Source organism: Pieris napi, chromosome 6 (genome assembly GCF_905475465.1).
Source record: "Pieris napi chromosome 6, ilPieNapi1.2, whole genome shotgun sequence".
NCBI lineage: Eukaryota > Metazoa > Arthropoda > Insecta > Lepidoptera > Pieridae > Pieris > Pieris napi.
Window position 1 is genome coordinate 9912919 of NC_062239.1, and position 13716 is coordinate 9926634.

At 32.4% G+C, this 13716-nt stretch overlaps 1 protein-coding gene across 1 annotated transcript; it reads left to right on the forward strand.

Annotated features, from left to right (window-relative positions):
- Positions 1 to 5393: 5393 nt before the first annotated feature.
- LOC125050403 (piggyBac transposable element-derived protein 4-like) lies at positions 5394 to 7748 on the forward strand. Its single transcript, XM_047650246.1, has 2 exons — positions 5394 to 5628; positions 5812 to 7748. Exon 2 carries the CDS (start codon positions 5812 to 5814, stop codon positions 7651 to 7653), a length of 1842 nt encoding a protein of 613 aa, XP_047506202.1. The 5' UTR covers positions 5394 to 5628; the 3' UTR covers positions 7654 to 7748.
- The last annotated feature ends 5968 nt before the right edge of the window (positions 7749 to 13716 follow it).

The following is a 13716-nucleotide window of genomic DNA, read 5'->3' on the forward strand; positions in this document are numbered from 1 at the left end:
TTTTTTTGGCTTATGTTTAACTTACCACCAGGTATAGTAACATATAACAGACAAAAATAGTAAATGATTACCAAAATTAAACCCGCATTTTAATGTAAAATTACAACCTAAGTTTTAACATCTCGCTATCCTATTTAAGCAAACTGGCTCCAAAAAACTCATTGTTAGCCCAAAAATAGTTAATGAAAACCAAATTATTAACCATATTTTAATTTAAAATGAAATGCAAAAAAATAAAATCTCGTTATCCGATTAAAGTAAATTACCCTCGGCAAAAAAAATATTTTGCCAAACACAGTAAAGTAAATTTACTCCTAACCTTTTTGTCTCCAAATTGATTAACCACTACAAAAAAAAATTATCTTGAGCGTTTCGTTTACAACCAAATGCTATACCTAAAATAAAAAATAAAACTCTTACAATTTCAATAATCCCTTTTTTAATTATTGAAACAATCATTAAAAAGATAGTCCTCTTAAAACTAATAATAAACAGTTCAAAGATCTTAAAACTAAACTAATAATAAGCATTTAAAAAATCTTAAGAAGAATCAGTCTTCTGTATTAATTCACTGCACAATTAATGCTTTCTTAGCTTTGGCTGGTCGTCCTCTTTTGCGCTTCATGCCAATCGGAATAGCTCTGGCCTCTGAAGGTGGCTGGACGTGCTTAAGCCGAATCGCCAATCCAACGAGATGTCCCAGTGTGGTGGGAGAGGATCGTAAGCCGCAGACATAACTTAATATGGCATCATAATGCTTCATTTGGTAATAAGCCTACATTTTATGTCAATCATAGTGGTTTATTTAGGCAGAAATAGCGCATTAATTTGCTCGCTAAGATTTGGTGATCATTTACTACATTTGGTGTTCGAATACAATTTGAAGTGCAGTCGTGACTAAAATAGCTAGTACTATTGTAATTTTAGACGTTATTTATCTGGTGTTAAGTATATATTTTTGGTAAAAGAACTAAGGGTATCAAAGCATTTTATGGTGATCATTATATTTAACCCCATTTTTTTTTGTAGTGGTTAATCAATTTGGAGACAAAAAGGTTAGGAGTAAATTTACTTTACTGTGTTTGGCAAAATATTTTTTTTGCCGAGGGTAATTTACTTTAATCGGATAACGAGATTTTATTTTTTTGCATTTCATTTTAAATTAAAATATGGTTAATAATTTGGTTTTCATTAACTATTTTTGGGCTAACAATGAGTTTTTTGGAGCCAGTTTGCTTAAATAGGATAGCGAGATGTTAAAACTTAGGTTGTAATTTTACATTAAAATGCGGGTTTAATTTTGGTAATCATTTACTATTTTTGTCTGTTATATGTTACTATACCTGGTGGTAAGTTAAACATAAGCCTTTAAAAAATAGTATATAAGTAAGTTTAAATAGTATAGTTAGACTACATTACCTGGAAGGCGAATTCCAGCCAAGTAATAATTGTATCGGATGAAGGGAAAATTAGAATTGTTGGTTGGACGTATTTGCCTCAAATTTAATGAAAAGATACAACTTTATTACCAGTTTAAGGTCTAATTGAATATGTTTGAAACTGGGCCAAAGTACGGTATATCGGTGATTGATTTGGCGTTTATTAGTTAAAAATAGAAGGCTTAATTATTTTTTAAATATATAAGATAAAAACATTGTTATTAAAACTTCAGCTTGCAACTGTTTAATTACGTAAATTTAATACCTAAGTTTGCGAATAAAAATATATTGCTCGAACTTATTTTTCAGGCGCAATATTTCTATAAGGTCATTTCAGAATTTATTCGAAACCCAAACAGTAAAGTGCGAATGTGGAATTACCCTGGATTAGGTGTATAATGGCCTGGATTAATTTAAATTAGCAGAATTTTTCAATTTACGAATTCAATTTTGTTTAACTTACTCTTCTGAAAAAATCATTTTAAAACATTGATATACAAAAAACCCAAGATGCACAGTCTCATATAAAAGTAACGCTCGAAAGTGTCCCGAAACACTATTTCTGTCCATAACAGTATATGTTACAAGCATATATTATTGCAAAATCAACCTTACGCGAATTGCTTAAAGTTGTTATTACACCGCAGTGTATACGTACTTAAAGCAATAAAATTTTACGACCTACCGTGGTCGGTAGGACAAGGTATTGAGTGGAGTCGAACATGACTTTTTTATTTACAACTATTTAACATAATTTTAAATTTATCCGACTTTTCGGGTGCTTTACAGCGTGAGTGGTCACGGTGACTGAAGACAAAAGGTGTTGGATGTTAAATAGTTGTAAATTTATAATAATACATAACTTTAATCCGGTTAAAAAGTTTTTTCTTTAAATTAAAAAAAAATGTTAAATTGGCTACCTCCTGACCCACACTTTATATAGCGTAAATATATTTGTTAAAAACTACACACAAAAAAGTTCAAGAGTACATAAATTTATTTATAAAAAAAAACACAAATAAATAACATCGACTCCACTTGTAGACGCGAGACTATTTGAAATGAGCGCACAATTTAGAATGTTGCGCTCATTTTTTGAGGACGTTTTTTTGACGTTGAGTGTGCATCTTGGGTTTTTTGTATATCAATGTTTTAAAACCAATAATGTCAGTATTTCTACGCAACCATAAATAAATAATACATAAAAAAGGCAATCGAGCTGTAATCCAGTGGTAGACAACAGGGGAATACAGGCCAACCAAATTAAAAAGGCCAACTTAATGAATTCAAAATGTTCAAATGGAATGAAACTTTCACAATCCTGTTTTCGTTTATTGCTTTTTTTATTTTTATAGTTCAGCTAGAGGGTTACAACGGAGAGGTTTAAAAATCAGTTTTTTGGGAGTGTGTGCTCGGTCTTAGGTTTAGTTAGTTTAAGCTAAGTTCCCATGGACAACGGTATGACTGAATTTTTTTGTCTTTTCTTTAAAAAAATGATACGCAATCTGAAATCCTTTGTTTGAATTTGGGTTGTTGTGTTGACTTTCGAAAAGGTTTTACATCTATATCACTTGTATTCTTTATAAAGAATGTTTAAATCATTAGTGTGCTTCTAGTAGTACCTAACGAAGCTCAATCGGGCATGAAATCCTTAATACTGATTATTTATATGAAAGCTAACCTTACGTAACTATAATGAAGAAAAAAGTAGAAGAAAAGTTTATAATCAGTGTTATCAGTTCAGACTGGTATAAAATACACGTGACAACAATTTTACCTTTTATATTCGATAATATGTACTTATAAGCTTATTAATACTCTCCTGTGATTATGAACATATATAATACCAAAACAGAAATCCTTACACGATAAAATCCCCAATCTCATAATATTATTACGCTATAAGGGAATACCTACAATTTTTCATACGGACCGACATAAAAATATTTTATTATAGCGATAACTCTAACTTGGATTGCAAATTCATGTATAATGAACTTATGAATAGTTAACATTTTGTGAAGACAGTTTTATTGCGATAAAACATTGTTTCTTAGGGGAATTGGATTACTACTTTAAATTATATATTACTAATGACGTCTTTACTTTAATTTTAGGGATGTCTTTCAAATAAATGTCAAAACTGAATTCAAAATTTGGCTTACTAATTCGGAAGTCGACAGTAGCGCACTAACATTAATATGTTCGATATTGATGAAACATTATCAGTAAACCCCACCTTTACGTGTAAATTCATTATTCAAAAGATATATAAATAAAAAAGGGTGCGTGTATTATGTACGCGCGTAAGAAGTTATACTTCTTTGGCATTATTAAAAATAGTTTTTGATTGCTTGCAAATAATTAATTACAAATAAATAATCAAAGACTGGAAAAGGAGTCATTATAGTCAATAAAGTTCAGTTTACATTTGAAAAATTAAATAAATAAATATTTATTAATATTTTATTTATATTTATTATTATTTTATAATACTAATTAGTATTGTTTTAAATATTCAATTTTAATCACTTTTGATTATAATTCAGACGCACATATAAAATTCGCACTTGTATAATGAAAACACGTGTTTTAAATGTAGAAACTCAAAGCATGTGGATAAATATTATAAATATAAATACACAGTGAACAGAGGCGGCGTGCGTGCCAACATGCGCCACTAACTTCATTCTGTTAATTTTGTGTCACGGTGCGCGCGCATCGTAAAATTTCACTCTCATCAATTTTTCATAACGCGCCTAAAGAAGTATAACTTCAAAAATCAGTGGCGCTACAACCTTTTTATGTCTGGGCCTTAGATTTCTGTATCTGTTTCATGATCACTTGTCAATCTTATAGGCAAGTAGGTGATCACTGATCAGCCTCCTGCCACCATCGACGTTTTGGGGTCTAAGGCAAGCCGGTTTCCTCACGATGTTTCTTTCACCTTTCGAGTGAATGTTAAATGCACATAGATAGAAAGTGCATTGGTGCACAGCCGGGGTTCGACCCTACGACCTCAGGGGTCAGAGTAGCATGCCGAAGCCACTAGGCCAACACTGTTTAAAAGACTGATTAAAAACTGATATTATTGTGTTTGTTTTACTTTCGGTGGCGAAGCCTAAACATAGAAAATGGGTATTGATTTCATTACTGACTTTAAGATTTGATTACTAGAACACTAATTTCTTTTTTTAATTCAATTAATTTCTTTGAAATACACCCTCTTGCCTCGATTTTAAATTAACAAAGGAAATCGGCCAGCATTAATTAAATGGCAACTTTCTTTTTGGCAGTTACACTTTTTAGGTTCAATTAAAAACTTATTTAATCAATTTTTCCGTTTGCAGAGGTGTATCTAATTGCTTTCCTATTCATTCCGAAATAAATAATCAACAATATGAATCAAATGGAAGCGACAGAAGATACAAATTGAATTTCCTTGTCGCCAAAACGCTATACTGATAAAAAGTCGCAGCTGTTTATTTGAGTAAAAACCTTAGTTTACAATAACAGTTTTCATTTTCATTTTTATTTTCCGTTCTCTGATTGAATACCAATAACTCTGGAAGCGGACTGCGACATAATGTAATTTCCCCAACCTTTGTTTTTTGTTATTTGATGAATAGATTTTTCCTAGACAACTCAGGTTTTGTGAAGGTTTCTTTTTAATGAACTACACTGATTTTAAATCTAATTAACTATTATTATCCTCTCTCTATCCATTACTATTATTATTTTATCAGAGCAGTGTTTGCCTAGTGGCTTCAGCGTGCGACTCTCATACCTGAGGTCGTAGGTATGACCCCTGGCTGTGCACCAATGGACTTTCTTTCTATGTGCGCATTTAACATTTGCTCGAACGGTGAAGGAAAACATCGTGAGGAAACACAGGACAAAAAGTCGACGGCGTGTGTCAGGCACTGGAGGCTGATCACCTACTTGCCTATTACATTTAACCCTAGATCACTAAACATTAGTCTCACAGGCTACACGACTCTGACGCATTCGCTGTTTATGTATGTTCCCGTTACCGCACCCCCCTCAGCCGCTCAGTACCTTCCTAATTCGGCCAATCAGTGACCCGTGAACTCGCATTGCGTACGCACGCTTCCTACTTCCGGAGATATTACGCAATAGTAGTCTCTCAGGCTAATGTTTAGTAATTGCGCCACAAAAGTGAAGAAAGGTAAGTTATGAAATATTTCTTTTTATTTACGATTTTATCTATAATAACTAATTACTGATTAATGTAAATGAATAATAAATATGTGTGATACTACGAGCAATATTTATTTTATGAACTTATTATCATTTTTTATTTTTTTATGAGATTTTGAACATTTTGTTTTAGCAGTATTTTCTGTTACAGATGGATTTGATACGAGATCAAGATAAAATATTGCAGATTTTGAACGAGTCAGATAATGACGATGACGATTCACCATTTTTTGGACCATCTGGTGTGCCTTCGGACTCCGAACCTGATGACAACTTAGAGGAGGACTTAGTCGAGGATACCGACGAAATTGAAGATGATTCGTCGAGTTCTTCTGATGAAGATCTAAATGTTTCCCGGAGAAGCCGTAACAGAAACAGAATCCTAGATTCTGATGATGATTCTTTGGAGTGTTTGCAGCCTTGTCCACCCATAGCTTCTCACCAGGATCTGGTAATACAACCTGAGAGACCATACATTTATGGAAAAAACAAACATAAGTGGGCAACTACTCCACGCTCTTCAAACACTCGTGCATCGGCTCGAAACATTATTCATTTTGTACCCGGACCTAACAGTGATGCAAGAGATTTGGTAGAACCACTTCCAATATTTCATTTGTATTTATCTGATGAAATGATTGACCAACTTGTTATTTACACAAATGCAGAGATTGAAATAAAAAAGGTGAAGTACAAGGAACTCACTCATACTATTTCTCCAACTTCAGCTATTGAACTAAAAGCTTTACTGGGTCTTCTTATGCAATCAGCTGCTATAAAAAGTAATCATTTACCCACGAGAATATTGTTTGATGACAGAAGGAGTGGTAACATTTTCAAAGCCTGCATGAGCGCTGAGAGATTTGATTTCTTGCTTAAATGCCTTCGATTTGATGACAAAGCTACCAGACAAGACAGAAGAGCATCCGATAAATTTGCACCTATAAGAGAATTCTGGGAGAAATTCATTGGTCATTGCAAACAATGGTACAAGCCAAGTTCCTATCTGACAATCGATGAGCAATTAGTTGGGTTCAGAGGGCGCTGCCCATTTCGAATTTATATACCCAATAAGCCTAACAAGTACGGCATAAAAATTGTAATGGTTGCAGATTCTAATTCAAAGTACGTATACAATGCTACGCCTTATTTGGGTAAAGGAACCAATTGCGATAATATGCCTCTTGCCACACATTTTGTGAAACAACTCTGTGAGCCTGTCTATGGGACAAACAGAAATATTACGATGGACAACTGGTTCACTTCAGTGCCACTTGCTTCAGAATTACTTCAGGACCCGTATAAACTCACACTTGTTGGGACAATACGTAGTAATAAGCGAGAGATTCCACCTGAGATGAAAAACAAAAAATCAAGAAAGATTCATACTTCGATGTTTGCATTTGATGGTGAGAAGACTCTGGTCTCGTATAAACCAAAATCTAACAAGACAGTATTTCTTCTTTCGACAGTACACAGTCAGCCAGACATTAACTCCACTTCGAAAAAGCCTGAAATTATACATTTTTATAATAGTACCAAAGGTGCTGTCGACACTGTCGACCAAATGTGCTCAGCTATATGTGTCAATCGCAAAACCAATAGATGGCCTCAATGCGTGTTTTATAATGTCTTGAACCTGTGCCTAATTAATTCATATGTCATCTATGTGTCGAACATGGTCAGAGAACGGCAAAAACCAATGAGACGTAGGAGTTTCGTCCAAAGTTTAGCCGATAAGCTCATAGAGCCATGGTTACGAGAGCGGTATAACACTGTCACTTTGAGGAGGGATATAAAAGCTAGTATTAAAGATATTTTAAAAATTGAAGATGCTACTCCTAGTACCTCTCAAGCGCAACAAAATAAGCGTAAAATATGTTCTTTTTGTCCTTACAAAAAACACAGGATGACTAAATATGTTTGCAGCCGCTGCAAGACGGCGATTTGCGGGGAACATACGGTTCCAGGGTGTGCCGACTGCCAAGAATAATTTTTTTTAACCTTTTGTTTTATTATGTGGTAATTTAAAAGACATTCCATATTTTAAGTAGACTTTTTCTAAATAAATACTCTAGTTTTGATAAATATTGCGGTTTTATTTTGTTAGTTTGTAGGACTAATGTTTAGTGACAGAGTTTGAAAAAAAAAAGTTTAGTGATCTAGGGTTAAAAATGATCATGAAACAGATTCAGAAATCTGAGACGAAACCTATAAGTTTGTAGCGCCACTGATTTTTTTTTAACTATTAACTATTCTTACTTAATAATAATAGGAGGCAAACGTGTAGGCGGGTCACTTAAAATTAACTAGTTACCGCCCCCTAAGGACACCCGCAGCAACACCAGCAGGTTTGCAAGTGCGTTGCCGGGCTTAAGGTAAGTAAGTAAGTAGTACGCTCTTCTCATAATCTTATCATGAGGGTGTTCACACTACCAACTTCATAACTCAATGATGGCAACCATTGTAAACGAATGGAAACATCGAAATGGCGCATTTATTGTATTTTCCGCGCAAGATCTGAAAAAAATACTTAGATTCTTTAAAGTTTACAAGGCTTAAAACGAATACAAAAGCTCGATTAAATTCCTTGCCTTCCAAAATTGACACAACATTTTTAAGTTCTATTATTTTATTTCCTCAATATTATTATATTTTGTACAATTGTTATACAGTTAAAAGGTTCCAAAAAACAGTATTTCAGAATTTACAGGTATTTTTGTAAACCAGGTCAAGACGTCTATCACAAAACGGGAATCAATCAATTATCTAAGTCCTACTGTTGTTTTCAATATAGAAAAATCACCTTTATCCTGTTGAATATTAGGAAGACATTTAAATAAATGTATATTGTGACATTGATTTTTTAATTCGGTTGCTCGAAGGAGCGTGAAAAAGCGAGATGGGATTGGATACAAAATATAAAGGGCGAAATATATTCGTAAAAGACAGGAAAGATATACTGTGTTCAGGGATAAGACCCCGATTTTACACGTGTATATCTTAATTTTTACATATTTCATAATTGTTTGATTGTCTTTCTTTCAAAATGTGGTATGTTTGAGGTCATAAATAACATAAAATATACTTTAAAGTCACTTAAGCCAAGTCTTACAAAGTGGCATAAATCTATATATACTATAAAAATTAGTTATAATTTCAATCTAAAGCAAATGTTTGTCAAGAATGTAACCAAAAACCCCCAAACTAAGCTACGAGTACGAAGGCGGAATGTGTTGATTTTATACGATTATTGATGCTATACTTCTTTTGGCGCGTTAGGGAAAACTGATGATACTAAATTTTTACGATGCGCGCGCACACCGTCACAAAAAACCGACACCCTTAAGTTAGCATAGTCACATTTAAAAAAATGTCCATTTCTTTAATTATGTATTTTTTTGTGATATTGAAATAAATTTTGTTTAACTAGATAATGCGTTATAATAAAACTTTCAATGTATTAAATACCTTCTTTCTACATACAAATAAACATAGAATAAGGCGAAATATAAGTAATAAATAACACATTTAAAAAGATTTTTATCTTGTTACGCCAAAGAAGTATAACTTCTAACGTCTAATAAGTCCCATACATGTTTTTGTATTAAAATTACCTATACGTATTTAGATGTTCTTCTGTCAAAGCATTGTACAACTAATAATACACGCGGATTTTAATTAAAAAACGGAATAAAATATAGTTCGAGATATGAATTTAAAAGCAAAAAAGATTTTATCTCGGAATATTGAAAAAAGTTAGAAATAGTATTTTTAATTAGCACCTTTGCAAACAACGACAAAGGGAGATGTCGTTAATTTAGTTTTATTTGAAATCCCGTTACAGCTTGTGTATTTGAGTCTGTAGCAAACAAGTTAGAAGTCTATTGCTGATCACGCTTGCCGTAGAGCACTTGTAACTAAAATAATTTAATTAATTCACAGTATTTTTTTTTTAATTACAATTTTTTTATGTGCTCGTAAACAAGACTTCTGGTTACATTTATACAAACAGTGGTTTTCTAATATAACATTTCATGATTTAATGTATTATTGTATAAAAAATAATAAAAAAACAAATACCCATCCTTCTCCCCCTTATAGATTCTTGAAATAATATTAAAGTTAAGCTAAATAATAAATTGTTGTTTTTTTATTATTCTCAACAGATATTTTCTATTCGCGAGAAAGAGATCAGAAATCCTATACGCACCACATTCTATAAATGCGACATTTTTACCCTACTTACTGAGATATCTAAATATAAAATAGACCTTTGAAGCATAAATCTTATTTACATTAGTATCTCCATACCAATTGCGCTGTCCTTACTTAAAATGCAAACATATAGAGACTGAGTAAGAGCTAGTAACAAGACGTGTAAATGGAGTTACGCGATTCTTGAACCGCGAACCGGCTTTAGACGTTATAACGACGATTAACACAAATCAGAACCTTAGGTGTAATTGGTTTAATTTAAATTTGCTAAACTAATTTATTATTGTGTATATTAAAAAAATTATATATAAACATATTAACAGACTATGATACGGATACATTTATAGAATATCTATAATAAAGTCAAAAATCATTAACATGGAGGTAACACAATATACAGTAATGAACGTCAAAAAAGAAATACACATTAAATGCTTCTAATTTTACATTTACTGCCAGTTCTCAAATCAAGGGCGTAGAACGGAAGAGAAGGACTCTCCGCCACTCTTTTTAATCGCCAAGTTTTTTGTTTTACACAACGTTTGTAAGGAGCTGCAACCATTACACCATGTTCCACATGACATCTTAAGTAATAAAAAATAATAAAATAAATTAAATCACCTAAACCTGCGCATGAGCATACCCCACATACACACCCTCACTTTTACACCATCACACAACACAGCCAAATTAGGTATCTCTTAGTTAAATGTATTGAATATTTTATATTGTTCGTTCCGTTTTGTACATTTTTCAACCTCTTTGTAGGTAAATACTATGTATTCCATCTGGGTACATTTTTAGTGTAATTGTTTGTATATTTATAATTTTTGTTAGCTGTAGGATTACAAAATAAATATACAAATAAAAATTCTTAGTGAAAAACGCGAACTTGTAATAAAACTCCTAAAAGTAATTGTATCGAGCCCCTAAATAAAGGTTCTGGTAGTGTTCTGTGCAATAAAAATAATACATTAATCTATGACCGAATCTTAACTGTGATCTATGCAAACACAATGACAGACCGATTGACAGCGACACTGGATACACATTATCTTGGCCTGGTTGTGTCACCCGATGTAATAACAGTAGAGTAAACTTAGCGATCTATCTACGTCTACAAATACGTTTAATGTTTTGACTATGTACTATATAAAAGCAAAGTAACTTACGAATTCACATAAATACTTCTTAGGGGCTTCAGAGTCGCGACTTAGCGCGAACTAGCAATATTTGTCAAAATCCAATGAGCTGTTGAGATAAGGGAGTCGTATATAAATTTTATTTATTTATAAAAAACACAATCCTGTTCTAACAGGAGACTCTAAATCAACAAGAATGCACAACAAATTAAAAAAAAACTTTACACACGAAACAAAAAACAAGCATAAGAAATTACTTAGTTCACTCAACGGACAATAAAAAAGGTCCGTTAACCTATGTAATTCGTTAACTAAAGTTATACACGGAATCACATGTGCCCTTTTCAGAAGGTTAGTCGTAGCTGTGAGCACATGAAGTAACTATATCAAGGGCGTCCTACCAAGAAAAAATCGAAAAAACCTATTTGTATTACAAATTAATTTGACATTATTTGTTATTGTTCACTATGTTTTATTAATTGAACAGTCAAGACCATTTGAATTTTTTCGTGCTTTATACAATTATATCTTTCTCTGTACGAACTTCCTTTGAGCTTGACAATCAGCTACCGACACTCTTGCGTTTTTAGCAAACGTAAATTTAGCACCCTATAATTTCGAGTAGAACGGTTTGGATTTTGTTTGAAGTACATTTCATATTGCTATTAGTAGAGTTTAAATAATATTTTTGTCTTATAAAAAAAACGTTTAATAATTGTAATTATATAATTATTTCATAGTTGTTATAAACACTCGCTTATGTAGGCTGTAAAGGACACGCTATTAAAACGTTGTATCTTTATTATTAATTTAATTTTAAAACACATTTAAATTAGTAGTTTTTAGGGACTACTGTTGTAGGTAGCCTTGTGTGAGCTTACTAGTGATGTCCAGTAAGAGTTATTGGAGCCCAAGTACATTTATTCCAACCCCATCATACTATTAGAAATATAATAATAAGTCAGTAACAGTTGCAGTTGGTGAAAAGAATTAAATGCCTTAAAAATATTTGCCCTATTTCAACATATAATATGTCAAAATTAAAATATTATTTAAAATGTAGACTTTTGAACGTCAATAAAAAAATTAATGGTTCTAAATTTACAATTATTGCCAGTTCTCAAATAAAGGGCGTAGAACGGACAAGAAGAACTGGCAGTTTTGATTATTTTTGAACAAAATTAACTAATTAAACTTGGGGCTATAGTATGTTGTAAAATAAAAATAATGTTTCTAAATTTACAATTACTGCCAATTCTCAAATCAAGGGCGTAGAACGGACAAGAAGAACGATGTTTTAACAAACTAACTACATTGTAGCATGATGTAAATAACGAAACTTTTACAAACACTATTTATAAGGTCTTAAAAAATAAAGAACAGTTGGTCCTCTACGAAAGTTCATGTATTTATTGACAATTTAGTTCATAAACAAAATGTAGGAAAAATCTACTAGCTACATTACTCGTGATACACATAAAGCGAAAACGCATCGTTGTATTAAGCTTATTAACAGCAATATACATTTATTATTAAACAATATACATATCGTTATCTCATTGTTTACTTCCTCGTTACATATAATTTCCCATATAACTGGACCATTGCAAACATTACAATACACCAATAATATTTGATTATCCATTATGCTTGGTCGTATTTACGCTGTGTGGATGTGTATTACAAATCTTATATCATATGTATTTTTTCTTTTATTTATAGGTGATACCTTTTGGTTAGACAATTTAGCTTAACTTAAGATGTCATGTGGAATGGTGTAATGGTTGCAGCTCCTTACAAATGTTGTGTAAAACAAAAAACTTGGACATTAAAAAGAGTGGCGGAGAGTTTATTGCCAGTTCTTCTCTTCAGTTCTACGCCCTTGATTTGAGAACTGGCAGTAAATGTAAAATTATAAGCATTTAATGTTTATTTCTTTTCTGACGTTCATAAGTGTACATTATTACCTACATGAATAAATGATTTTTGACTTTTAGCCATATTTTTCTTCTAGAAGGAGCACTTCTAGTAAGACTCTCATCCCTGAAGGTTCAAACCCCTATGCACCAATGTGCGCTCAATTAACACTCTCTCGTGTGGTGAAGGAAAAAATTTTTTTTTTTTAAGACAATTGACACCAATTGACCTAGTCCCATGCTAAGCTGGTGAAGCTTGTGTTATGGGTACTAGGCAACGGATATACATACATATTATAGATAGATAGACATATAAATATATATTTAAACACCCAAGACCTAAGCACAACACCAAATGCTCATCACATCGATGTTCGTCTCAGCCGGGGATCGAACCCGGGACCCATGGATTCGCAGTCAGGGGTACTAACCACTAGACCAATGAGTCGTCAATATATATAGAGATATATTGGTTCTAAAACTACAAACACTTCTCGTAAAACAAAGGCAATATTTTTAGCAAAGTGCTATCCATTATACCAATTCGTCAGTCCACAGCGGTCGGTAATATTTGCTAAAACCATTTCAGCGGTCGAAATATAGGCTTAATAGATTATATCACTACGCTGTTGTACCAACAAAATTTAAATAGGCGGTTATGAATCGTGGTTGCTTGGTACATTTATCAGATTAATGAATAGATTTTGTGGCCTATTTAAATCTATGGGCAGCCGCTTTCATATGAAAAAAAAAACAAAAATTAAAGTATTAATTGTCAAC

What these genes read in the sequence shown, in the direction of transcription:
- LOC125050403 (XM_047650246.1), top strand. Translation starts at nt 5,812, where the DNA reads ATGGATTTGATACGAGATCAAGATAAAATATTGCAGATTTTGAACGAG.